This window comes from Anomalospiza imberbis, unplaced genomic scaffold, assembly GCF_031753505.1.
Source record: "Anomalospiza imberbis isolate Cuckoo-Finch-1a 21T00152 unplaced genomic scaffold, ASM3175350v1 scaffold_247, whole genome shotgun sequence".
Lineage (NCBI taxonomy): Eukaryota > Metazoa > Chordata > Aves > Passeriformes > Viduidae > Anomalospiza > Anomalospiza imberbis.
In genome coordinates, this window is record NW_027099875.1 from 103,347 (window position 1) to 126,308 (window position 22,962).

At 55.6% G+C, this 22,962-nt stretch overlaps 2 protein-coding genes across 2 annotated transcripts in view; one reads left to right on the forward strand and one right to left on the reverse strand.

Annotated features, from left to right (window-relative positions):
- The window catches only part of LOC137466524 (zinc finger protein 850-like), a 79,833-nt gene extending 67,928 nt beyond the window's left edge, over positions 1 to 11,905 (forward strand). The window contains exon 6 of the mRNA XM_068178250.1: positions 11,237 to 11,905. Coding sequence (XP_068034351.1) covers positions 11,237 to 11,905 — 669 coding nt within the window. The remainder of the gene's footprint in view (positions 1 to 11,236) is intronic.
- Positions 11,906 to 13,502: 1,597 nt separating this feature from the next.
- Positions 13,503 to 15,909, reverse strand: LOC137466525 (class II histocompatibility antigen, B-L beta chain-like; the record flags this gene model as incomplete). Its single annotated transcript, XM_068178251.1, is given in 6 exon segments — positions 13,503 to 13,511; positions 13,595 to 13,719; positions 14,296 to 14,508; positions 14,511 to 14,558; positions 15,108 to 15,377; positions 15,834 to 15,909. Coding segments are annotated over 6 exon segments (741 nt in total), but the record flags the coding sequence as incomplete, so codon positions are not given.
- Positions 15,910 to 22,962: the final 7,053 nt, after the last annotated feature.

Sequence of the window (22,962 nt, forward strand, 5' to 3'; positions counted from 1 at the left end):
CCAGACACAATTTGCTTTGGGATTTACGTTGTTTCAGTTCTTCTGGCTGTGAGGATGACCTGAAAATGTGAAGCAAGTGCACCAGCTCTTTACAATGGCTGTGGCAGCACCAGGGTTTGGGTTTTTTGGTTGGCATAGAAAAATGAGCTGTGAGCAGCATCTCTGCCAGGGAGGAAAGTGCCCCTGGAGCTGGGGCTGGGAAGCCGGGGTCGATGTGAGCACTTGTGGGTGGGAAGGAAGCTGGCAGAGCGCTGAGTTTGCTTTTCCTGCAGGCTCGCGCTCTGATCCGGCAGAACGGGACCCCGCAGCTGCAGGAGCCCAGGCGCCTGTCGGCTCTGCTGCGGGACTTCCTCGAGTGCAGCCTGGAGCCGGACGAGGAGCGGCGCTGATCTGCCCAGGAGCTGCTGCAGGTGAATGCCAAGCGGCTGCAGGGGAAGCAGCAGCGCCAGGGAGGGGTTTTCTTGTGGGGCCCCCTCCGATGGTCTCCGGTCTCGCTGCTTTCCACACGCAAAGCAAGCAGAATCCTCGCCTGGTTTGGCTTGGCAGGGGCCTTTCGAGGTCATCTGCACCTGGGGCCCCACAGCGAGCAGGGCCATCTTCAAGCAGCTCAGGTGGCTCAGAGCCCTGCCTGACCTGAGCTTGGATGTTCCCAGGGAGGAGGCACCTCCCACATCTCTGGGCACCTTCTGTCAGTGCTTCCCCACTCTCCTGCTAAAAAAATTCTGCCTCAGACCTAATCTGAGCCTGCTTCCCTCTCCTGAGTTTCAGACCATTTCCCTTTGTCCTGTTGCAACAGAGCCTGTGAGGAAGTTGACTCTGGAAAGTAACGGTTCATTTCTTTCTTTTTTCTCCTTTGGGCAGCACCCATTTTTATCATCAGCCAAGCCTCTCTCCAGCCTGACCCCTCTGATCACCGCAGCAAAGCAACTGAGGCAGCAGCGGAGGAAATGAAGCACTGGAGGAGAGATTTTAATTACAGTAGTTAGTTAGGACAACTAGTTAGTTATGGTAGTTAGCAGTGCCAGTTAGTTATGGTAGTTAGCAGTGCCAGTTAGTTATGGTAGTTAGCAGTGCTAGTTGGTTAAGGTAGTTAGGACAGCCTGTTTGTTACGCTTCTTATGACAGCCTGTTTGTTATGGCAGCTTTTTGAATAAAAACTCTCTTAAACCTCAACTCCCTTGACGTGTCCCTTCCTTCTCCCTGTGTGACTCAGCTGCCCGGAGCAATGTGAGGGGAGAGCGGGCCCAGCCTCGCCCAGAGCTGAGCCCCAGCAGAGCCCTGGCAGAGCCCAGAGCAGCCTCGGCATCTGCAGAGTCAGCCTGGAAGGAGGCGCTTGGAGCCTTCTCGGCTGCACCCGACTCTTGGTTACAAACTGTGGGTGGTGGAAAATGCCACCGGCTCTGCAAGAGGGCAGAAGGGGCCCGGGGAAGGCCCAAGTTCTCCATGCAAGGGAAAAACCTGCCCTGGGTTTGTTATAAAGAACTATGTAGTTGGTGGCTTTTGCTATTTTGTCTTGACTTCTTCAACTTATTCCTAATCACAACGATTTTGATACAGTACAGTTTGTAATCACTTTTATCTACTTTTGCTGTAGTATAATTTGTCAGCATTTTGTGGCCAGTGCCCTGGCCCCTGTGTCGCTCAAATCCTCAGAACATCATTCATGGATGATATTTTAGTTTGTGGACAGTGTGAAAAACATACATTATAGTTTTGGCTTTTGCAAAGTATTGAAGTGGATGCTACATGTTGTGCATTAGAATGTTAACTTTAGCAGAAGTTGCTGCAGTTGTGAAATAATAACTAATGCTTTTATTTTTGTAACTAACTGACAAGAGTAACTCAGAGATATTTGTGAAACAGCTAATGTTGATTTAAAGTACTTGTGGAAGTAGCTAAAACCGTCTGCATGGCCAGATAACATTTAAGGAACGGGTGTGATGAGGACCCCTGCCGCTGACCCTTCGACTGTCAATAACTGTCGCCTGCTGATGTGGAAACCCAGGGCACTGGGAATATTTCTCTGTCTGCTCTGGGGTGCCCTGACCCCCAGGGGAGCACTGACTTTGACCCTTGTTCATGGAGAAAACTTCCAAAGCCTCAAGGTAAACTAGAAACCACAAAAGTGTGAAAGAGATTGTAGAGAATTGTAGAGACTAGTGTAGTATTTCACATGGGTGAGACATTTAGGTTTTAGGATTTTTAGTATGTTATAGATGGGTTCAAGATGGAGGATATAGGGTGTTGTCTTGAGTTCCCTTCTTCTTTCTTCTTCCTCTTTCTTCTTGCCTTTAGGTGATGTCTTGTAATTGGGTAGAAAAATCCACATGAAAAATCCGGGTCTTTAGGGCTCAGTTATTGGGTTAGAAAGGAAAATAATTTAGGTGTTCCTACTTTATTGGGTAGCTTAGTTTTTGATTAGACTCAAAATGCCTTATAACAAGAGATTGTTGGCCATTTTTGTGCTGTTTTTCCCGCACGCAGAGTCTGGTGCAGACAGTGTGCTGAAGTTTTGATAAGGTAACAATAAACAGAAGCTGAAGACCAAAGAAGTCCAATGCGTCTCTCCTTCCTGACACAGAACTGCTCCAGGAGGGTCTCCCCTGCCAGGGGAGCCCCCAGGGAGTTGCCCAACTTGGGGCCTGCAGACTCACAGCTGAAACCAGGGATCAGGGGGCTGTTGTGAGGAAGTGACACACAACCCTCAGAACAACAATCCACAATTCCTGCACGTACTCTAGAAAGGCGGCTTGGGGCTCAAACCAACTTCAAGAGTTCCTGGAACAAGTAAACGAGTTCAAATAAAGGTTTGAATACGTATAACCTTTATCAATATGTTTTTGAACAATAAAATGGAAAAAATAGATAAGAAGAGTTGCTATGGCTAACCAGTGTGCCTCTGGCCATTGCCAAACACCCACCGCTGTTATTGATTTGTCTCTAATTATGCCTTCTTAAAGTTTTAAAAATTCTAAAGCATGAGGCTCATTTCTCACCAAACCCAAGGTACTCACCCCCTGCTTTCTTGCAAGCCATTGCCAATCCTCAATTTCATCTGGGTGGAGGAGAATGAAAAGGAAAAGGAAGATGCACTGGTGTGGAGGCCCAGGAGCCTACCATCAGAATCTCAGTCCCTCAGCTGCGGAGGACTCTGAAACAGGGACCAATTATAAAAGGGTGGGTGGACAGGAACAAACGCAGATCCCAACCAATGTGGTTAATCCTACGTTCTCCCTTTATTGTTTACAGACAGTAGTTTTTATACACTTCCAGATAGTTTACAATCGTGAGCACACTGTCATTGGCAAGCAAACGTTGTTTGTTAGAAGTGCTGTATTAACATTTTGATAGAATGGTAAATGTAGTTTTGTAGTTAAAATGAAGATTTAGTAGTTAAAGTAGAAACTGTGTATGTGGTTTTTTTTTTAAATAATGAGATACTGGCTTCGAGATAAGAGTCACAGAACACCCAAATCTTCCAGAGAAGAAGAGGAATTTATGGGTTTCTTATCAGAAGAAGGTAATTTCTTCAGGCCTTGCTCAGACTGGAAGACGCCGTGGGGATTAAAAGAAGGAGTTGACATATTCTAGAGAGAGTTTCTTATTTTAAATAGAATGTATGCATAACCATGAGGTATGTATGAATATGCAACAGTGAATGGATCTTAAGAGTTTTTCCTTTGTTCCCAAAACATGCTTGTCCTAGCTTAAGTGCCCGAGAGCATCCAGACGTCCGTAATTCTTTGGTTTTTATTGTCCTGTAATTACACGAACTCTAAATTTTTATTACTCTAATTGTATTACTATTTTTATAACCATTTCATTATCATTAAACTTTTAAAAGTTGTAAAAACAAGTGACTGGCGTTTTTCCCACGGCAGCACTTGGAGGGGGGCTGTGCCCCAGGGGATGGACTCCGGCTGGAGAAGTTCCTGGAGAAGTCTCCGGTGGGAGAGAGCGCAGGCTGCAGCAGGGGAACGACTCCTGTCCCTGGGCAGAGGGAGAAGCCACGGGGGATGAACTGAGCACGGCCCCATTCCCTGTCTCCTGCACTGCCGGGGGAGGAGGTGCAGCTGGAAGGAGGGAGGCGTGGGGAAAGCTGCATTCAAGGCTCTTCATTGACTTCTCATTGTCCTGCTCGGAGCTTTTGGAGTTTTGTGCCAGAAATCTCTCCCCTCCCCCACTCCCCCACAGGGCTTTGGGGCGGTTTTCCCTTTTTGGGGGAAATCAAAGCGATGCGCTGATGCTCCGAATTAGGGGGCAGGAGAAGTGGGGCTGCTGGGCTTCCCGCAGAGCCGGAGCCAGCGAAGGCGAAGGCGCAGGGCCGGGAAAGCCGTGTCGGGAGGTGCGGAGCAGTTTGTCGGTGCTGCAGATGGATGCCGGCCCGGGCCCGGGCCCGTTCCAGGGCTGTTCCTCATCTCCGGCTTTGCCCTCCCACAGCCCGGGGGGCCCTGAGAGCGCGGGGCGAGGCTGTGCCGTGTGCAGAGCCCGCCCCTCGCTGCCATTGGCCGCTGCTGCCGTCAGTCGCGGTTCTGGCGCGCTGATTGGTGAGAGCGGGGCGAAGCACGGCCCCGCTGGCGGCCTGAGGGCGGCCCTGGCTCGGCAGCGGCGCCATTGGCGGAGCGTCTGTGCGGGCCCGGGAGCGGCGGCAGCGGCCGGAGCGCGGGGAGGCGGCATTGGCGGAGCTCGGAGGCGGCCCCGGCGCAGGTGGGAGCCGCGCCGGGTTCTGCGGGGGCTCGGGGCTCGCTGCGGGCGGAGGGGGCGGCAGGGGGCTCCGGCGGCTTGGCGGTGCCGTGTCCGGCCCGTGCCGGCCCTGGGCTGAGGGCGCTGCGGGAGCGGCTGCCCGCGGTCTCCTTCCCGCCGCTGCCTGGGCAGGAGCCGCTGCCGGAGCAGCGCTGGCTCGTCCCGGTTGCTGTGGCTGGGACAGAGGTGGCTGCCCCGTGGCCGGGCCCGTGCGGGGAAATTCCCGTCGCCGGAGGTTTCTGTGGCCAGAGGAGACCGAGGAGTCCTGTCAAAGTGACTCGATTGCTGAGCAGAGGGAGAGGCCGTGGGGCATTTGCCATGCGCTCTCTGCCCTTGTTGTAGCACGCTGCCTCCTTTGGATGCTCATTTTCCCGGCCGCATCTCCCTCTGCCTTTGCCCACTGGCTGAGGGACTTGGAAGGTTCAGACTTCCCGATCCGCCTGCTGCCTGTCCTCGTTCATATGCACCCCTCCTTGTGGATGACAGCCGATATTCATGGCTCTGTTTGGTCTTTGTTCTTCGGGAAGTTGAGGAGTTTAGATGGACTTTGAGCAGCTGTCCGGGTCCATTTGTAACATTTATTGGAACAGATGGTTTCTCCCGTTATTTTTTCATCTCCAAGTCGCTGGCCCTATCTCCAGGCAGATTCACTCATTGACTCTGTTTTGTTCTTCCCGGGTCCTCTTTGGTTTTGGGATTATTCTCGCTGCCCTCATTCCCTGTCCTTTTGTAGCCGTTTCTGGATCAGGAGGCCTGGCTGCCCCCTGCATCCCCTGGCTCAGCTGCTGGATGAGCTGCACTCCCAAGGTGTGGAGCATGGTAAAAAGATGACAGTTGCTGTGGCACAGAAGAGGAGAAGCAGCATTCGTTTAACCCATGGTGTGCCAGGGAGCCACGAAACCGTGTCCCATTCCCATCCTTTCCATGTTTGGACCAATACATAAACTGCTCTCCTATTTCCTTTGTTACCTTTTTCACCGCTTTTCCTTTGTCATCTCTTTGCCAACAGCAGTTGGAGTCATTTAGTTTTCCACAAACTCCTCCTTTTTCTGCTGAGAGATAATGTGAACCCCTCCCCTGGTGAAATGTTGTGTTCCTCATTTCAGTGGATGGGTCGGCAGGAAGGTCAGGAGCTGGAGGTGTCTGGTTGGTTCTTATTTTGAGGACAGCTTGTAATCTAATGATGCCATTGAAATGATAAATGGGTTCTGTGTCTCCTGATATGAATTGGTTCGGGTTCCCAGGGGCTGGTCCACGGTGTTGTAGGATTTGTTCTGGTGGCCGTTCATCTTTTCCCCATTTTTGGGTGCTCCCTCCAGCCGGGGCTGCATCAATTGACAGCTTTTTTCTAATTACATCATCAAATACATGAATTCCAACTGATTTCCCTGTACTTGTTATAGCAAAACCCCCAGTGCTCTGATACTCCCTGTATAGCATAGACAGTGCCAGCACATGTTGGAGTGGGCACAGGGATGATCCCCCCTTATTTTAGTGAAGTTTTCACAGCATCCTCCATTTGCTGTTTCCCTTTGCAGCTTCACCCATTTCTGTTGCAGAGTCAGAGATCCTCACCATGGGCTCTGCCTTCAGCTGTGCAGATTCCATCTGTGCAGGCAGGCAGAGCTTGGGGTGAGGGGCAGAGGGAATCAGCCCAATTCCTGCCCCAGGCAAGAAGAGCCAGGTCCATTGTCCCCACTTTGCCCCAGCAGTGTTAATTTGCATTTCTAAAGCTCCTCTGCTGGCTGCCTGGAATGCAGCTTCTCTTCCAGAGCAGCCTTCAGCAGCCTCATGTGTGGACCCCCACCACAACCTGCTGCTTTATTTATTTTTTTCCTTCAAATCGTCTATTTACTGTTTATGAGTGAAAGGGTCCCCTTTAAATCTCTTCTCGTTTTCCAAAATGCAGCCTAAAGGTGAACGTCGAAAAACCCAGACCAAAATTTTGGTATCTCTCACACTAAAATACACAAAAAAATCCAAGGCAATTAAGTTTTTTCTACTTCTCCTCGGAGTAAAAAATCATTCTCACATCCCTGACCCAAACCTAACCGGCAATAAAGAAGTAGGATTATTACAAAAAATACTCTTCTGCTATAAACTTTGCAATGAAAGTGCAGGAGAAAAGAAAACTCCACCAATATGTTTAGTGTAGGAGTCAAGGCATTCCTTGATTCTGGCCAGGATCTGCAACAGAAATCATTCCATCCCCACATAGCCCGGGTGTGCAGAGAAAATCGTTCCATGACACGTGGGTTTAACTGGATTGTTCCCAAACTTGATACAGTCTGAACCAATCTAAATCCATTGGTTTAATGTTCTGTAGTTTCAAGTTGTGCAGTTTTTAGTATTTGGGTTCCTACTGGACCCGGATTTCTTGGCTTCTGCTGTTCATCAGGTCGGAACTGCTGGATTTCCTTCTCAGCCTTTTCCAGAGCAGGTGTCTCCAGCTCTGCCGGGGGCAGTGTCTGGGGTAGGTGTTGGTTGCTGTTTGCTGCTGGGCGTTATCTTTGTGGGAATCTTTTGGGCCATTCCCAGTGTGTTGAGATGTTAAACTCATCTCCACTGAGTGGTGGAACATCCCTTAAAAAAACCTTTACCATTTCTTTCCCCGAGGCCAAGGCAAACCAAGGCTGAGTAGGGAAATAAAATGTTAGAAATGTTCAAGTCTATGACCTGGTGTATTTTCCATCAGTGCAATCCCAGGCAGCGCAGTGTGTGAGTGTGGCTGAGACCCAGAGTGGAATTGTGCCGTTGTCTTCGCCAGCAGCTGTGGCAGTGCAGGCCCAGAAAGCACTGAAGCTGCAGCAGTGGCAGCAAGGATTGGCCCCGGTGGCTGGAGATGCCAAAGGAGGGTGCCCAGGCAGAGGATTTGAGCAGAGGATGTGTGGGCAGGCCCAGGGGCTTGCCCCGCTGTGGAGCCCTGGCTGCTGCTGCGCTGCCTTCAGTGCAGGCTCCGTGGGGGCCTCCCATGCTCCTGCTGCAGGCGGGAAGTGCAAATCTCCGGGGCTTCAGAGCCCTGGAGCCCAGGCTGAGGGGTCCCCCCGTGCTCAGCTGTGCTGGGGGCTGTTTCTGGCCTCAGGGACACTTGGCATGGGCCACGCCACTTGGCCACCAGTGGGGCTGCTTTGCCCTCCTTAGGCAGGGCCCGATGTCCTGCTTGGATGTTGGGAACAGCAAAGTGCCAAGGCAGGCTCTGTGCCAGCCCAGCTTCCTGTGGGAGAGATTTCACAAGAGACAGGACTCTGGCCACAGACTGCTTTAAATGTACATCCCTTATCCCCACCCTGCACTGGGTGGAGAATTACTAGGGTAAGGAATTCCCAAGATCAATTGCAAGGGAGAGAATTGAATATCTGCCCTGGGTCTGGCTCTTCTTCTTGCCAAAGCCAACGGCAAAAGCCGTACCCATGGCATCTTGGATTACAGCCCTGACTCCTTCCCAGGGGCTGTTTGGGTGGGCTCTCCCCTGGCCAGGAGGGCAATGCCTCTGCCAGGTGCTTGTGGCCGACCGCATCCCCTGGGTGCCGGGGCCCCCTTGGGCCCTGGGGTTGATCCCTGAGGGGCTGTAGGAGCTGTGCCATGGCCTTTGCCTTCAGCTTGGCCTTCTGCTCATCCCTTCTTGCATTCAGCTGCTGTGCCTTTGTGCCCAAGTGCTCCAGGGCCTTCTTCTGCCGCTCCTGCAGCCGCGCTCACTGCCTGTGGGTGCTCATCCTCTGAGAGCTGCAGAGCTTTGAGCAAAGTCTTTCCTTTCTCCAGCGACCCAAAGCAAATGCTTAATAGAAAATCCTGATCCTTCCATGTACAATCTGCGTTTCCCAGATGTTGCTTTGTTTTCCTCCTTGTGCTCAGGGTCCCCTCCCCAGCCCGTATCCCAGAGCCGGTCCCTGTCCTGCCGCAGTGTCCAAAGGCGGCCCCCCCGGCGGGCAGGGCCGGCAGCTCCACGGGGCCGGGCAGCGGCCGGGGCGTCCCACAGGCTCCTGGGGGCCGGGGGCCACTGCCGGCCCTGCCCGGGGCTGGTGGGGTCAGGCAGCGCCCGGTGCTGAGCCCCGGCTGCCCCACAGCCCCTGCCCGGCCCCGCAGCTCCCCACTGGCCCCCAGCCCGTGCTCCCGGTCCCGCACCTCTGCGCCCGGTGCTGCCGCTGCCCACCACAGAGAAACCCCCTGACATCCTGACCTCCTTCTTTTCCTGTCCTGGAAACCCGGGATGGAAAGGATCTGGATCAGCTGGCAAATTCTGAGCATATAACAGTGCTGAAAAACATCCCAGTCCTTTGTATTTTTCTGTTCCTTCCCTTCTCCATCATCCTTTTTCTCACCACATAGATTCCTCCTGCTGCTTCTTGCCTTCACCATATTGCTGCACACTGCCCTTCACCCGATCCCTTCCCAGCACACCAACACCATCCATCCCCTGTTGTCCAAATCCCTTCTCCTCTTCCCTTATTGCTCCCCTGGGTGTCCATGTCCTTAATTACCTCTGGGGGAATGTGCAAACTACCTCAACATTCTCCCAAGGGACCCTTCAGAGACATTTTGGGATCATCATCCCTTTGGCCAGGACCCCTCCCTGGCTTTCCCTTTTCTCCCCTCCCTGGGTGCCCTGCCATGTTCACTCCCCGAAGATCCCAGTGCACTCACTGCTGAGATTTTCAGTGCTCTCTCCCTGCTGACTCTTCACAGACCCCCCTGATGTGTCCCTTGTCTGTCTCCTGGTCACTCCCGGGTCCCCAATCGATCCCCGGTGCCGCCGCCAGCCAAGGGAGCCGATCACCCAAAGTGGGTGAGGCACCTTCAGCTGCACTCCCTGCCCGCCGCCCCGGACGGTGGAAGGAATTCCGGATGAGCCCCAGGGTGTGCGGGAAAATTGACATCAGCAGAGGTTTCTGTCCACAAAGCAGACAGAGGAGTCCTGTAAAAGTAATTTCATTCCTAGAAATGGGAGAGGCCATGGGACATTCCCCATGGGATCTCTGCAGTTGTTGGAGGACACAGCCTCCTTTTCATCCCAATTCTCCTGGCCCCATCTCCCTCTCCCTTTCCCCACTGGCTGAAGTACTTGAGAGGTGCAGACTTCCCAATCCACCTACTACATACCCCCTTCATATGCACCCCACTATTGTATAGAAGACGATATTCCTGGCTCTGTTAAGTCTTTGTTGTTCTTCGGGAAGTTCATGAATTGAGCAGGACCTTGGCTGAGCAGCAGTCTGTGTCATCAATTGATAACATTTCCTGAAACCGATGGCTTCTCCTGTCACTTCCTTATGCACAGGTGCCTGGCCGTATCTCGGAGCAGATTCACAGCATCTGTTTGTAAAGACACTTTCCTCTTGTTCCTTTCATGGGGGTCCCCCGTTTTCGGGACATCCCCCCTGGAGCAGGGTGTCCCCTTTTTGCTGCAGCCCCAGCCCTCAGGCAGAGCTCAGCCAATCAGAGCGCACGGCGCTGATGACTCACCAGTTGCCAGGCAGACTCGCAGCTCCCAGCGTTCCCCACCTGGAGCCCACCTGCGCCCCCCCCTCGGCCCCATCGCCCCCGCGAGGGGAATTTGGGGAGGTGGGAGTGGGGCAGCGCCAAGGCCGGGCCCCCCCGCGCTGTCCTGGCGGGAGCGGCTGCAGTGGGGACCGAGTGCGGGCGGAAGCGGCCGAGAGCCCAGCGCTGCCCCAGCCCGACCTGCCCCAGCTCCATCCCTGCCCCTGCGCTGGGATACTGTGGGTTTGGGGGGAAGAGGGAGCCGGCAGTGGGTGCTGGGCCTGGGGGCAGGAGGAGAAGGGAAGGAGAAGCAGCGTTGAGGAACAAAATGGTCAAAGGATGGACGTGGCAGGAGAAGGTGGGATTGTGCAGGAGAAGGAGGAATAGCAGGAGGAAGAGGAGTGTGAGGAAGAGCAGAGTCACAGGAGGAGGAGCAGAAACAGGAAGCAGCACAAGGTTCCACCCCTCCCTGTATCTGCAGCCTCCCCCCAGCCCCAGGAGCGCTGCTCCCCTCACATGCAGCAGGTGACTGTGCAGGGGGATCCAGGATTTTCACGGGGTGAATCTTGGTGTTTCTGAGCTTTCTTGGGCTAAATGTTGGTGCTTTGGTTTTATGTGGCAGCTGAATCTTTATCTTTTGGAGGAGGTTTTTGCTGAATTGTGGGGTTTGGGATGTTTTTGATGTGTGTATTGAGGTTTGCAGGATTTGTGGGCTGAATCTTGGTGTTTTGGAGGTTCTTACGTACAAAAACTTACCAATGACTTCTTAAGATAAACTTGGGCAGGGAGCAACCTCCAGTCCAAGTTGCGCTCCTCTTGTTTTTTCCCCAAACCAGGATTTTTCATTCCTGGGCGTGGCTGGATGGAGGAGGAGGAAAAGCCCCGGAGATCCTGCAGGAGGAGGGGCTGCAACCCCAGCCCAGGGAGCTGCTGGGAGGAAAGAGCCCCCCTGAGCCAGGAAGGCAGCCAGAGATCCAGCCGGGGTTCGGAGTTGGTGGAGATGGCTCATGGCAGGGAGAAACCTCACAAGTGCTTGGAATGTGGGCAGGGTTTCAGCTTCAGCTCCACCCTGCTCCGGCACCAGAGGATCCACACTGGGGAACGGCCCTACAAGTGTGGGGAGTGTGGGAAGGGTTTCAGCCAGAGCTCCCACCTGATCCATCACCAGAGGATCCACACTGGGGAATGGCCGTATGAGTGCTTGGAATGTGGGCAGGGATTCAGCCACAGCTCCAAACTGATCGAGCACCAGAGGATCCACACTGGGGAACGGCCCTACGAGTGTGGGGAGTGTGGGAAGGGTTTCAGCCGGAGCTCCAACCTGATCCAGCACCAGGTGATCCACACTGGGAAACGGCCCTACGAGTGTGGGGAGTGTGGGAAGAGCTTTGGCCATAGCCATATGCTGAGAAGACACCAGCACATCCACACTGGGGAGAGGCCCTACGAGTGTCCCCAGTGTGGGAAGAGGTTTCACACCAGCTCCACTCTCCTCAAACATGAGCGGATTCACACAGATGAGAGGCCCTTCCGCTGCCCCGACTGCGGCAAGGGCTTTAACCGCAACTCCAGTCTCACCTTGCACCGGCGCATCCACAGCGGGGAGAGGCCCTACGAGTGTGGGGAGTGTGGGAAGAGCTTCTCACAGAGCTCAAACTTGACCCAACACCAACGGAGGCACCACTAAGGGAAGCCCTGAGATAGTGTAAAAATTTAACAGGCTAGAAATCCCTTTGGATTTAGGTAAAATGTTCCTCTTTGTGCTTGCAAACATAAGTAAAATATGCTGTTTAGTCTAGTAACTGGAGCACAAGCAAAACTGCCCCAGCTAAAGAGAAAGAATGCAAATTTGTAAGCTAAAGAGATAAGAAAGACTCCTCCAACCTTGAAACAGACATCGCAGAGTGACCCAGGAGTTCTCTCTGTACTTTCTGAGAAAAAGTGAGTACAAGTGTAACTAGCTGTAAGTGTAAGGCAAAATCAGAAGAATGAATATGCATGAACCTATTGTGAAATTCTATGAATATGTAAATTAGCTAGAGTAATAAAAAAGAATCCGGAGTTTTCAGGGACACACATGGCCAGTGAAGGGAAAAGCCTGGCGTGCGCGCGGTGCTGAAATACGTACCAAATCTTACAAATCTATCAGAATTGTAAGCTTTTCATTTTTCACGTCAATTCACCCAGCGAGTGCCCCGAGTGAAAGAAGAGCTTCGAGTGAGGGAAGAGAGTGAGGGAAGAGCTTGCAGTGAGGGAAGAGAGTGAGGGAAGAGCTTGGAGTGAGGGAAGACAGTGAGGGAAGAGAGTGAGGGAAGAGCTTCGTGGGCTGCTCCAGCTCCATCCCCCATGGGAGGATCCGGGCTGGATGATCCCCAGTGACCCCCGTTGGGCAGAGCCCTGGTGCCCCCGAATGGGGAATGAAACAGAGAGGAAAACAATGGAGCTGATAAAGGGGCCGATATCTGAGGCCTGACTGAGCAGAAACTGTGGGAGACACAGACACAGTTTAAGTCTCCCTGGGCAAGAAGTGACCAAGCAACCTGTTGTGAGACTTTGTGATAAGATAATGTTCCCAGGTGCCGTGATGTCATGAAGAATGTGTAACCAATGGGAAATTGTTAGCAAACATCGAGCCCTATCTGAGCACCACACAAGTAAAACCCTGTATAAACACCTGGTACCCTCAATGAAATTGGCTTCTGGTCTAAACTCGGCTGTCCCCGTCTCTCCATCGTGGATAAGCCCTGTTGTGGGTGATCCCCGTTGGGTGGGGGGAAGGTGTTGGAGGGATTTCTTTCCCTTCTGCTTGTGCTGCTGTGTTTGGTTGGTAATAAATTCCCTCCGTGTGCCCAGGCTGGGTCTGTTGTCCCCGTGCCGGTGCTCGGGGCGGGATCTCTGCCGTTGCTTCTCTCCAGTCCCGGGCCTCTCCTCAGCCAATGAGAGAACGCGATGGACAAGAGTCAGCCAATCAGAGCGAGCGGGGCTGATGACTCACCAGTTGCCGGGCAGACCCGCAGCACCCAGTGTTCCCCACCTGGACCCCACCCTCCCTGCCCAGTCCCGGCCCCCGCGTGGGGTCCCCCCAAGTCCCTCCCCACTGCCCCCCATAACCTGGGCTGGGTTTAACTGGGAAGCTTTACTGGGAAGACTGGGAGCAGGCGGGCGGGGGCAGAGTGACAGCAGGGTTGGGGGGACACACGACCCCCCCAAAATCAGCGTAGGGATGGAGCGGGGGGTCGCGGCCGGGCCCGAGGCCACGGGGAGCGGCTGCGGCCACTGGCGCCTCAGGAGCTCTGTGTGCAGAGAAAAGGGGGTGACACCGGGCTGGGGGCCCCGGGGAAGGAGCACACACGCTCTGGGGGAGGGGGGACACGACCTCTGGGACCCCCCTGAGCTTCTTGAGCAGGTAGAAGTCGAGCCGCAGCGCCAGGAAGACGAAGCCCAACTCTGTGTCCCCAATCCCCGTTGGCATATTGCTGCGGGCGGTGTCCGGCGACATCTCTGGGGGTCTGCAGGGGTCAGGGCCCCCCAAAACCTCTCAGAGACACCCCAAACCCCTCCAAGCACACTCCCAATCCCCCCCATCCCACCCAGGACCCCCTGAAACCTCCCCCCTATCCTTTCCCAATCTCCCCAGGACCCACCAAAGCCTCTCCCTTTCCTGTCAGGATCGCACCCCCCCCTTCCAGTTGCTCCCCTACAGCCCCAGGACCCCCAAACCCTCTCCCTGTCCATTCCCAGACCCACCAGGACTCACTCAGACTCACTCCCAGTCTCTTCCCAGCACAACCAACTTCATCACAAACCTCATTTAGTCATTCCCACTCTCCTTCCATCCCCTACAGGATCTCTCAAATCCCTCCCAATTACACCCAGCGCCCCCAAACTCCCTCCCAGTGTTCACCAGGACCCCCAGAATCCCATCCCACCCTCCCCAGTATCCTCCTAACCCCTTCTTACCCTTTCCAACCCTCGAACCCCCTCTCCCAGTTCAAACCAGGCTGTCTCCAACTCCCTCCCAGTTGCTCCCAGCACATCCCAGTGGCTCTCTCAGCGCCCCCAATTCCTCCCCTGTGCCCCAGTGCCAGCTCAGGGGGTGCTCCAGGCTGACATGCTCCACCTGGCAGCTGCAGGTGAGCCTGGGCCAGGGGGGTGTTTCCAGCAGCACCAGGAGCTGGTAGGTCCAGTCCTTGTTGGGGACCATGTCGGTGGCCTCCACAGAGAGCTCCTGCTGGCCCTGGAACCACCTCAGCTGGGTGTGGGCAGGGTAGAAATCCATCACGGAGCAGCCCCGGGCTTGGAGCTCGAGGGCACCAGCGAGATGGATGCGCTGGGAGGCACTGGGAGAGAGCTTGGATAGACTGGGATCAGCTGGGGGGAACTGGGAGAGAGAGGGGAGGGGTGGGGTGGCCTTGGGAGGGACTGGGAATGGACTGGGAAGGACTGGGGTGGCACTCAGAGAGATGGGAGGGGATGGGGGCACTGGGAGGGAGGATGGAGGTCTAGGAGTGAACTGGGAATGGACTGGGAGGGACTGGGGCGGCACTGGGAGGAACTGGGAACGAAGTGCGCGGCACTGGGAGGCCGAGTCCAGTGCGGGGCACTCGGCGCTGCGGGTCTGCCTGGCAACTGATGAGTCATCAGAGACACGCGCTCTGATTGGCTGAGAGGCGGCAGCACCACGCTAGGCTGAGATGGACAGCCGGGAGGCACTGGGAGAGACTGGGATGGACTGGGAGAGCCACGGGGGTCAGTGGCAGGGACACAAGGTCTCGGGGATGGGCACAAGGAGGGCTGAGGGCTCTGGGCCGATTCCAGGGAGGTTTTGAGGGGCTCCAGGGTCATTGCCAGGGCAGGGCCCGAGGGGACACGCTCTGCCCCGCGCTCACCTTCGTGCTCCGTGAGGAACGGGCTGAGATACTCGTGGTTGTACCGGCACAGCCAGTCCGCCGCAGCCCTTTTTTGCTCCATAACGTCTGGGTCGCTGTTCCAATACCTGGCTGCTGTCTCCCCATAGGGGGTGAACCCCAAAAAGTGCCCCACGTCGCAGTCGAACATCGCGTACTGCTCCCGATTGTAGATGAACCTGCTCAGGTACCTCACCTTCTCCGTGCCGTTCATGAAGTGACACTCGGACTTTCCCACGTACTGGAACACCCCTGTGTGTGCAGGACACAGGTCCGGGGGTGCCCCCCACCAGCCCCAGAGCTCCGGGATCCACCCTGGATCCCCACTCCACACCGCCCGTGGCCCAGGGCACCCATGGATCCCTCCTGCCCCAGCTGCCACTTCCTCTTTTCCACCCTTCCCCCATTTACCCTTCCACATCCTCTCCCCTTCTACCTCCAACCTCTTCCCAACTCACTTTTGGGATCGCATTCTCCTCTTTCCCCCCCTTTCCCACCCTTTTCTAACAATCCCCAGCCCCCCCTCCCTCTCAGTTTTGGGGTCCTACCCTCGCCTTTTCCCCACTTTCCCACCCTCTCCCGACCCTTCCTCACCTGCCCCCCATCCTCAGCCCCTCCCGCTCTTCCTTTCGGGGTCCCCTCCTCCTCCTCCCCCTGCAATTTCGCGCTCCCACCGCCCCCTTTTCCCCATTCTCCCCCCTGTCCCACCGCCTCCCGCCCCCCCCCGCTCTCCCGAGAGCTCCGCGCCCGCAGCCGGGGGGGCTCCCAGCACCACCAGTGCCACCAGTACGGCCCCAGCTGCCGCCACTCGCCCCATGGCCAGCGCCGCCCAGGGAGCACCAGCCCCAGAGCGGCCGCGCTGCGCTGGCAGCACCAGTCCGGAGCAGCGCGGGCTCAGCAGCGCCGCGCGCTCTCATTGGCTCCGAGCACTTTTGGGCACCGATTGCCGAGGCTCTGCCACACAACCGATGACTCCTCAACTCCTCGCGCTCCCATTGGCTGCAGCGCGTTTTGGCTGCGTTTGGATTGGCTGAGCGGTTCCGGGACGCTGCAGCCCCGGCTGGGGCTTTTCCAGGCACGGGGAGCCTTGGGGCGCTGCGCAGCTGGGAGCTCAGCTGTGCCCAGAAATGTGTGCCCGGCTGCGCGGGGTCTCAGGGGTGCCCGTGGCGAGGGGTGACGCTGGCCCCATGCCAGGCACCCCCCAGAGCCGCTCTGTCCCTGCCCCCCGCAGCCGCACAGGGACAGCAAATGGAACCGAGGGTTCCTGCCTGGGGACAAGGAGCGGGAGAGATCCCTCAACAAATCCGGCACGGGCACAACAGACCCGGCCCGGGCACAGGGAGGGAATTTATTACCAACCAGATCACACCAGGACAAGCAGAAGGGAAAGAAATCTCTCCAACACCTTCCCCCACCCAACCGGGATCACCCAGAACGGGGTCACCGGGGCTCTGCCCAACGGAGCTCACTGGGGATCATCCAAGGTGGATCCTCCCATGGGGGATGGAGCTGGAGCAGCGCACGAAGCTCTTCCTGCACTCGGGGCACTCACAGGGCCTCTTCCTGGTGTGGAAGTGCTGGTGAGTGACAATCTCTGAATTCCACCTGAAGCTCTTCTGCCATTCCAAGCACTCATAGGGCCATTCCCCAGTGTGGATCCTGTGGTGCTTGGTGAGGTCAGAGGTCCCACTGAAGCTCTCCCCACACTCCCCACACTCACAGGGCCTCTCCCCAGTGTGGGTGTTCTGGTGTTCCATCAGGGTGGAGCTCCAGCTGAAACCCTGCCCACATTCCTTGCACATGTGTGGCTTCTCCCTGCCATGAGGCTTCTCCACCAGCTCCGAGCTCCAGATGGATCTCCGGCCACGTTCCTGGCTCAGGGGAGCTCTTTCCTCCCCACTGCTCCCTGGGCTGGGTTTGCAGCCCCTCCTCCTGCAGGATCTCCAGGGCTTTTCCTCCTTCTCCATCCAGCCACACCCTGGGAATGACAAATCCTGCTTTGGGGAAAACCAAGGTGGGAGCACCTTGGAGTAGAGGCTCCTCACTGCCCAAGACCATCCCTGGAACTCAGCAGGAGTCTTGTGTCCATGGAAATCTCCACTATATCAAGGTTCAGCCCAAAACAACTCTCCCAGGAGTTCCCGATCTCTGATCTCTCCACTTTTGGGGTGCCAGAGGTTGCCTTTCCTTGGGATGATGGGGGTCCAATGGCTCCACAGGGGTTCCCCCTTCTCTGGCGTCCTGATTAGGGATGATCCAGGGGCTTTTGGGGGTCTATGGGGTCCCTTCTGCCCTGATTATCTACTTTGAGATCCCAGGGGTCCCAGGGGTCCCTCCTCTCCAGGCTCCCCCCCTTTCCAGCCAGCCGGGGTTCCTCCAGCTCCAGGATTGCCCCTCTCTGCTCTCCCCACTCTGGGGGTCCCAGGGGTTCCTCTCCTCTGCTCCCCCGGGGGTCCCCAGGACCAATGTCCTCCCCCTGGTGGCCCTGGGCAATGGCCACGTGGACTCCCAAAGATCCCCCCAAGGGGCTCAGCTCTGGGGTCCTGCAAGATCCAAACCTACACACACACACACACAGAGAAAAAAACCTCCCAGGGTTTATTTGGGCCTCCCAGACGATATTTGGGGCTCAATTCCACAATCTGCAAGCTCCAAACACACCCCAATAAAAAAACCCTCTCGGGGACTCACCGATAGATTTGGGACGAGCTCCCCCTCCCCTCCCACATGCAGGATGAGCTGGGGGCGATGGTCCCGGGGCCAAGGGTGCTGCAGCCACAGGGGGCACTGGAACCTCCTGTTTCTCCTCCTTTTCCTGCTCCTGCTCCTCCTCTTCCTGCTCCTCCTCTTCCTCTCTCCCTCCTCCTCCTCCTTCCTCATCCCACCTCCTGCCCAGTTCCTGCCTTCTCTATATTTAGAGTGGAGAACCTTGCTTGTTTTTAGAACGAGAACAAAGATCCCAGATGGAACACGGCTTGCTGTTTTTAGCCAGAAGTGTCAGTGACTAAAGGTCATGTTTGCTCTGCTTTGGTGCCGTCCTTGTTCCTCCTCAGTGTTCAGGCTGGGCTATGGGGTGTCCTTGTTTGCTGCATTTTCAGAGCTCCTCCTGGATCCTTTGGGCAACAGGCTGTGCCCTGGGAGGGCTCTTTGTGCTCCTTTGTGACACAGGAGAACCTTCCAGGCGGTTTCTGCGTGAGCTGCTGCTGTGATGTCACAGGAGCACTGCCACGTCCCCGAGGTGTTCCCGTTGCTGTGGCACACGGAGGCCTCAGTGTCCAGAGTGGCTCTGGGCACTGCTCGTTGCCGGAGGATCCTCCTGCCCGAGGCATTCTCAGCAGCCAGCCCAGCCCTGACGGGTGTCCTTCTGTGCTTGCAGGGCTACAGTCTGCAGACGTGTGCAGCGCAGCCAAAATGATCCAGCACGTGGCTGCTGCAGTTTGCACGCTGTACTCTGTGGCGTATGCGGGGTATTTTTTAACCCACTTGGCACGTAAGTCGAGGTTTTCCCTCGGTGCTGTGGCTCTGGGCTTGCTGTGTGCTTGCTGTTCTTCCTCTGGGCCTGAGCTGACTTTGTAACCAAATTGCCATGAAGACACCATTGCTTTGGGAGAGCTCCTGGCAGCAGCTGCAGCTGGAAAAGGGGGTGTCTGCAGCCAGCGGGGCGTGCACAGCATTTGCAATGAGCCCTGGGGGGTTCTGTTCCCTCAAGCGGGGAGTCTGTGGCAGCAGAGCCTGGAACTGCCTGTCCAGCCAAGAGCTGACCCAGCCCAGTATTTTGTGCTGTTCTCTTGCTGTGTGAAGGGACTGTGGCTCCTGGAGGGACGCTGTGAAAGCAAAATGCTCTCTCGGGGTTGCCTTGCTCCAGGGCATTTCCCACCACAGGCAGTTTTTTCCTGACAGCATCTGGTTCATGTTCCCTCTTCCCTTGCAGGGCACCTCATGAATGGATCCCGAGCAGCTCCTCATTCGGTGAGTGGGAAAGGAACCTTTGGTGTTTGGAATTGTGCAGCAAGCTGTGAGCTCGGCATGTGGCAGCCGAGTGCCAGCCTGGGAGGCTGAAGGAAAGTTCCTGCCAGTGTCCTTGCAGCAGCAAAGGGATCCCTGGGACTTTTCTCCTTTTCTGCTGAAGAGCTTTTGAAGAGCTGCAGGTCTGGTTTTGCAGGCAGAGCATTGCTTGCTGGCTTTAGCCATGGTGGAATATCGAGTTCCCAACAATAAGGGGCAATGTGGACTTTAGCCCATTGTTAGTTTGAACAGCTCCGAACCCAATTTCTGCTTAGTGCAGCTGGATGTGCAGCTGAGGGTAAATAAGGTGATAACTGAGACAGAACTTCCCGTCCCTCACGCTGCCGTCTGTCCACAGGGCACAAAAGCGGCACCAGCACCTCCTCTGGCTCCCTCTGCTTCCAAAGAGGAGGCCAAAGGGGAGGAAGGCAGCAGTGAGCTTCCCGCTGTTCCGGGGGACGATGGTGAACGTCCCTCAGTGCCGGGGGATGACAGTGAACTTCCCGCTGCTCTGGGAGACGAGGGCGAACATCCCGCGCTGTGGGAACACAACGGCGAGGCTCCTGCGGTGTGGGACAACGACAGTGGACATCTCCCGGCGTGGGACGAGGACAGAGGATATCCTGTGTCTTGGGAAGAGGAGGGTGAACTTCTCCCAGCATGGGAAGCGGACAGTGAACGTCCCCGGGCTTGGAGAGATGATGGCGCACCTGCAGCGTTTTGGGAAGAGGACGGAGAAGCTCCCTGTGCTTGGGAAGAGGACACTGAACCTCCCTCGGCTGTGGTATCCTGGGCTGAACATTCTGACAGCAGCACAGCCCTGCAGCCAGAGGGGAGAGGGGAGTGGTGCCTGATGCAGCTGAGTACGTCTGCTGTGTTCCTGTGTGCCAGAGCAGGGTGCTGTGTGTGTGTCTCGGCATCAGCTGCACCCAGTGCTGCTCTGCAGCTGAATGTGCCAGGGTCATTTCTTGTCCTTCCCCAGCTGAGACCAAGGGGCTGACGGCCCCAGGGAGGGGGGCTGCATTCTGGCTCTGCTGCAAGGCGGGGTCTCACTCTGGGAGGGAGCGTCTTCCACGTGGTTTCTTTCAGGGAACACCGTGAGCCTGGCGGAGCCTGCCGAGAAATACCTGGAAGTGGAGCAGATTGGCCAAGGGTAAGTGCACGGCAGTTACTTCTGCACAAGCAGGCCCAGGTGTTGTGCTGGTGCAGGATCAAGTGAGAAGTCAGGAGAGCTCCAAACACCTCCAGACACTAGGGCGCCATCCTGCTGTCCCTCAGTCCTGATCAGAATTGATACCTGTGCTCCGAAGGCACCGTCAAAGGCCCCTGAGGCTGGCAGTGTCCTGCCTGCAGCAAGGAGCAGGACCTGGAAGATCTTCTGTCCCTGGAATTGGATTGCCTAAAAGAGCCACTCACCATCTGGTGACTGTCAGAAAACAGTTCTCAAGGAGATTTCTTTCAAATATTTTGCTTCAAAAAATATCCTCCGGTCAGGATTAACAACCTAATGGTTTAGAAACAGAAACCAGAGCTGAACTAATAAGTGCTCTATTCTAGCACAGGTAGTAGAGCCCATACATTCAGTAACAGACACAGAGCTGATGCACTCTGGGGGAAAATGCATCACCTGCCTGATGGCAGGGCCCTTGTGGATCCTGCAGGTCTTAGGCAGGAAATGGGAAAGGATGGAATGCATTCTTTTCCAGTTCTTTAGACACCCATTGCTCACTTCAGGTTTTGAACTAAAGCAGTGCAGCGTGGATATTTGGGATTTGCTCCAGCCCAATTCCTTGGTGTTGGGTCTCAGTGTTCTCTGGCACACCTTGCATGGCAGAGGGCTGGTGGCTGCTGCGCTGTTGTTGGAAGGGTCGATGCCCCCAGGTGCTTGTGAACGCTGCAGGCAGCAGAGATCTCCTGTCTGGGCTGGCTTTCACTGCCAGGGCCTAAAGTGCTGCTTCTTTCTTCTCTGCTGTTTTGTCTCCAGGGCTTTCGGAACCGTTTCGAAAGGACTCGACAGGGCCACTGGAGGAGAGGTCAGTGTCAACACGCCCAGCACGTCTGGCAGCTCTCCAGAGCTCTCCCCTCTGCTGGGAGCTGTGGCTGCAGCTTTGGGGGCCAGCAGAGCTTTCCTGCACAGGCTGCTCCTCTGCAGGCAGAGCCGTGTCAGCCTGCAGAGCACAGCTGGGACAGACTTGGTCCTTCTGAAGTGCCCAAAGGAATGCAAGGAGGGCAATGGATGTGTGTGTTTGCTTTGTTGTGCAACCCCAACCAGAGCAGTTGCATCTGAAATCATGACCAAATCCCATAGAACTGCTAAAGGGTTCCCGGCTGTTTAGCTCTGTTTGCACAGAACCAGAATTACCTCCTGCTTGCAAAATGTGTTTGAACAATAATGAGAGTCTTGAGGCCATTTGAGAAGACTGTAGGTACAGAGAATGTGGTTAGAGCTTGGAGGCTGACAGCTGAGGGGCCATTTCTGCAGAGCTTGCAAGGCCAAATGTCTCTGGCCATGTGTCCTGTAAGCAGCCCCCAGCGAGCAGAGCAATGGGCTGTGGGAATGGCACTTGCTGAGCTCTGGTGTCCCATCCCAAGGCAGTTGGGCACAGCCCGGCTCCATCGCCCCAAAAAGACTCGCTCCATGTTTGCTGCGGCCTCCTGCCACAGACTCCTCCAGTTAAAGGTCTGCAATGTCCCTTCAGGTGGCCATAAAGAAAATGAGTCTCAGAGGGCAGAACAGGGAATGAGCTGTGAATGAGTTCCTGCTCCTGCAGGACAAGAAGAACCCCAACATTGTCAGCTCCTTGGACAGGTGAGTGCTTCAGGCCTTATCCCGTGCCCGGGCCCTGCCTTAACCTTTCCTGCCATCCGTAGTTTGTAGCCTGATTTGAAAATGCCTGACCCAGCCGTATCTTCCCAAAACAACAGCCTGGCAGTTCGCTCCCTCCGTGTGCTTTTGTTGCTTTGGTTTGGTTTTTCCTTCAAGTTGACCCTGTTTTCTGTGTCTTACAACAAGTGCTGATAAACCACAGCAGAAATTATTTCCCTTGGCTTCTTCTTCCCAGCCCTTTCTCATTGCTGCAGGTGCCAGGAAGACCAGGTTCTTGTTCCCAGAAATGCCTCGTTTGCCCATTTGTCACTGGCCTTGCCTGTTTCTGAAGGGACTTTCTGAAAGGTTTTCTGACTCCTTTTGTTCCAAGAGCTGCCCGGCCTCCTCCCCTGGATAACCCTGGGAGCTGTGTTGCCTTGCTCTGCAGGGAAGGGTGGAACTGATGAGTTCAGAAGCTGAACCAGCTGGGGGCCAGTGTTGTGGTTCCACATTGATCTGGGTCTTTGCTAAACTGCATTTTTCACCTGCTTGCCATCTCAGGCCTCTCCTTTCTCACAGGGGTCTCCTCCTTTAGACTGTGCAGATCCCAAGGGCTGTGCAGCCTGGCAGGAATGTCTCTCCATGGGATTCTGTCCTCATTGACAAGTGACCTGGCAACAAACCTCCACTCCAGGCTTTTCCATGGGGGAATTGAGCACTGCACATTGGTCTCCATGCCACTGCTTTCCTCTTCCAGCTTCCTTGTGGATGGAGATCTCTGGCTGGTGATGGAATACATGGATGGAGGAACTTTGCAGGACGTTGTCAGACAGACACGCATGGCTGAAGGAGAGATGGCAGCTGTCAGTCGGGAGGTGAGGGATCCTGCCTGTGACTGCCATGCCTTGGACATGATGGTCCTTCCCAGCAGGGCGTGAGAGCAGGAGTGGCTCCATGCTCAGGGCTTTGTTTCTCTGTTGTTTTTATGAGCTGGAGAAGAAAGAGCCCCTGCAGTGAACGGCCTGC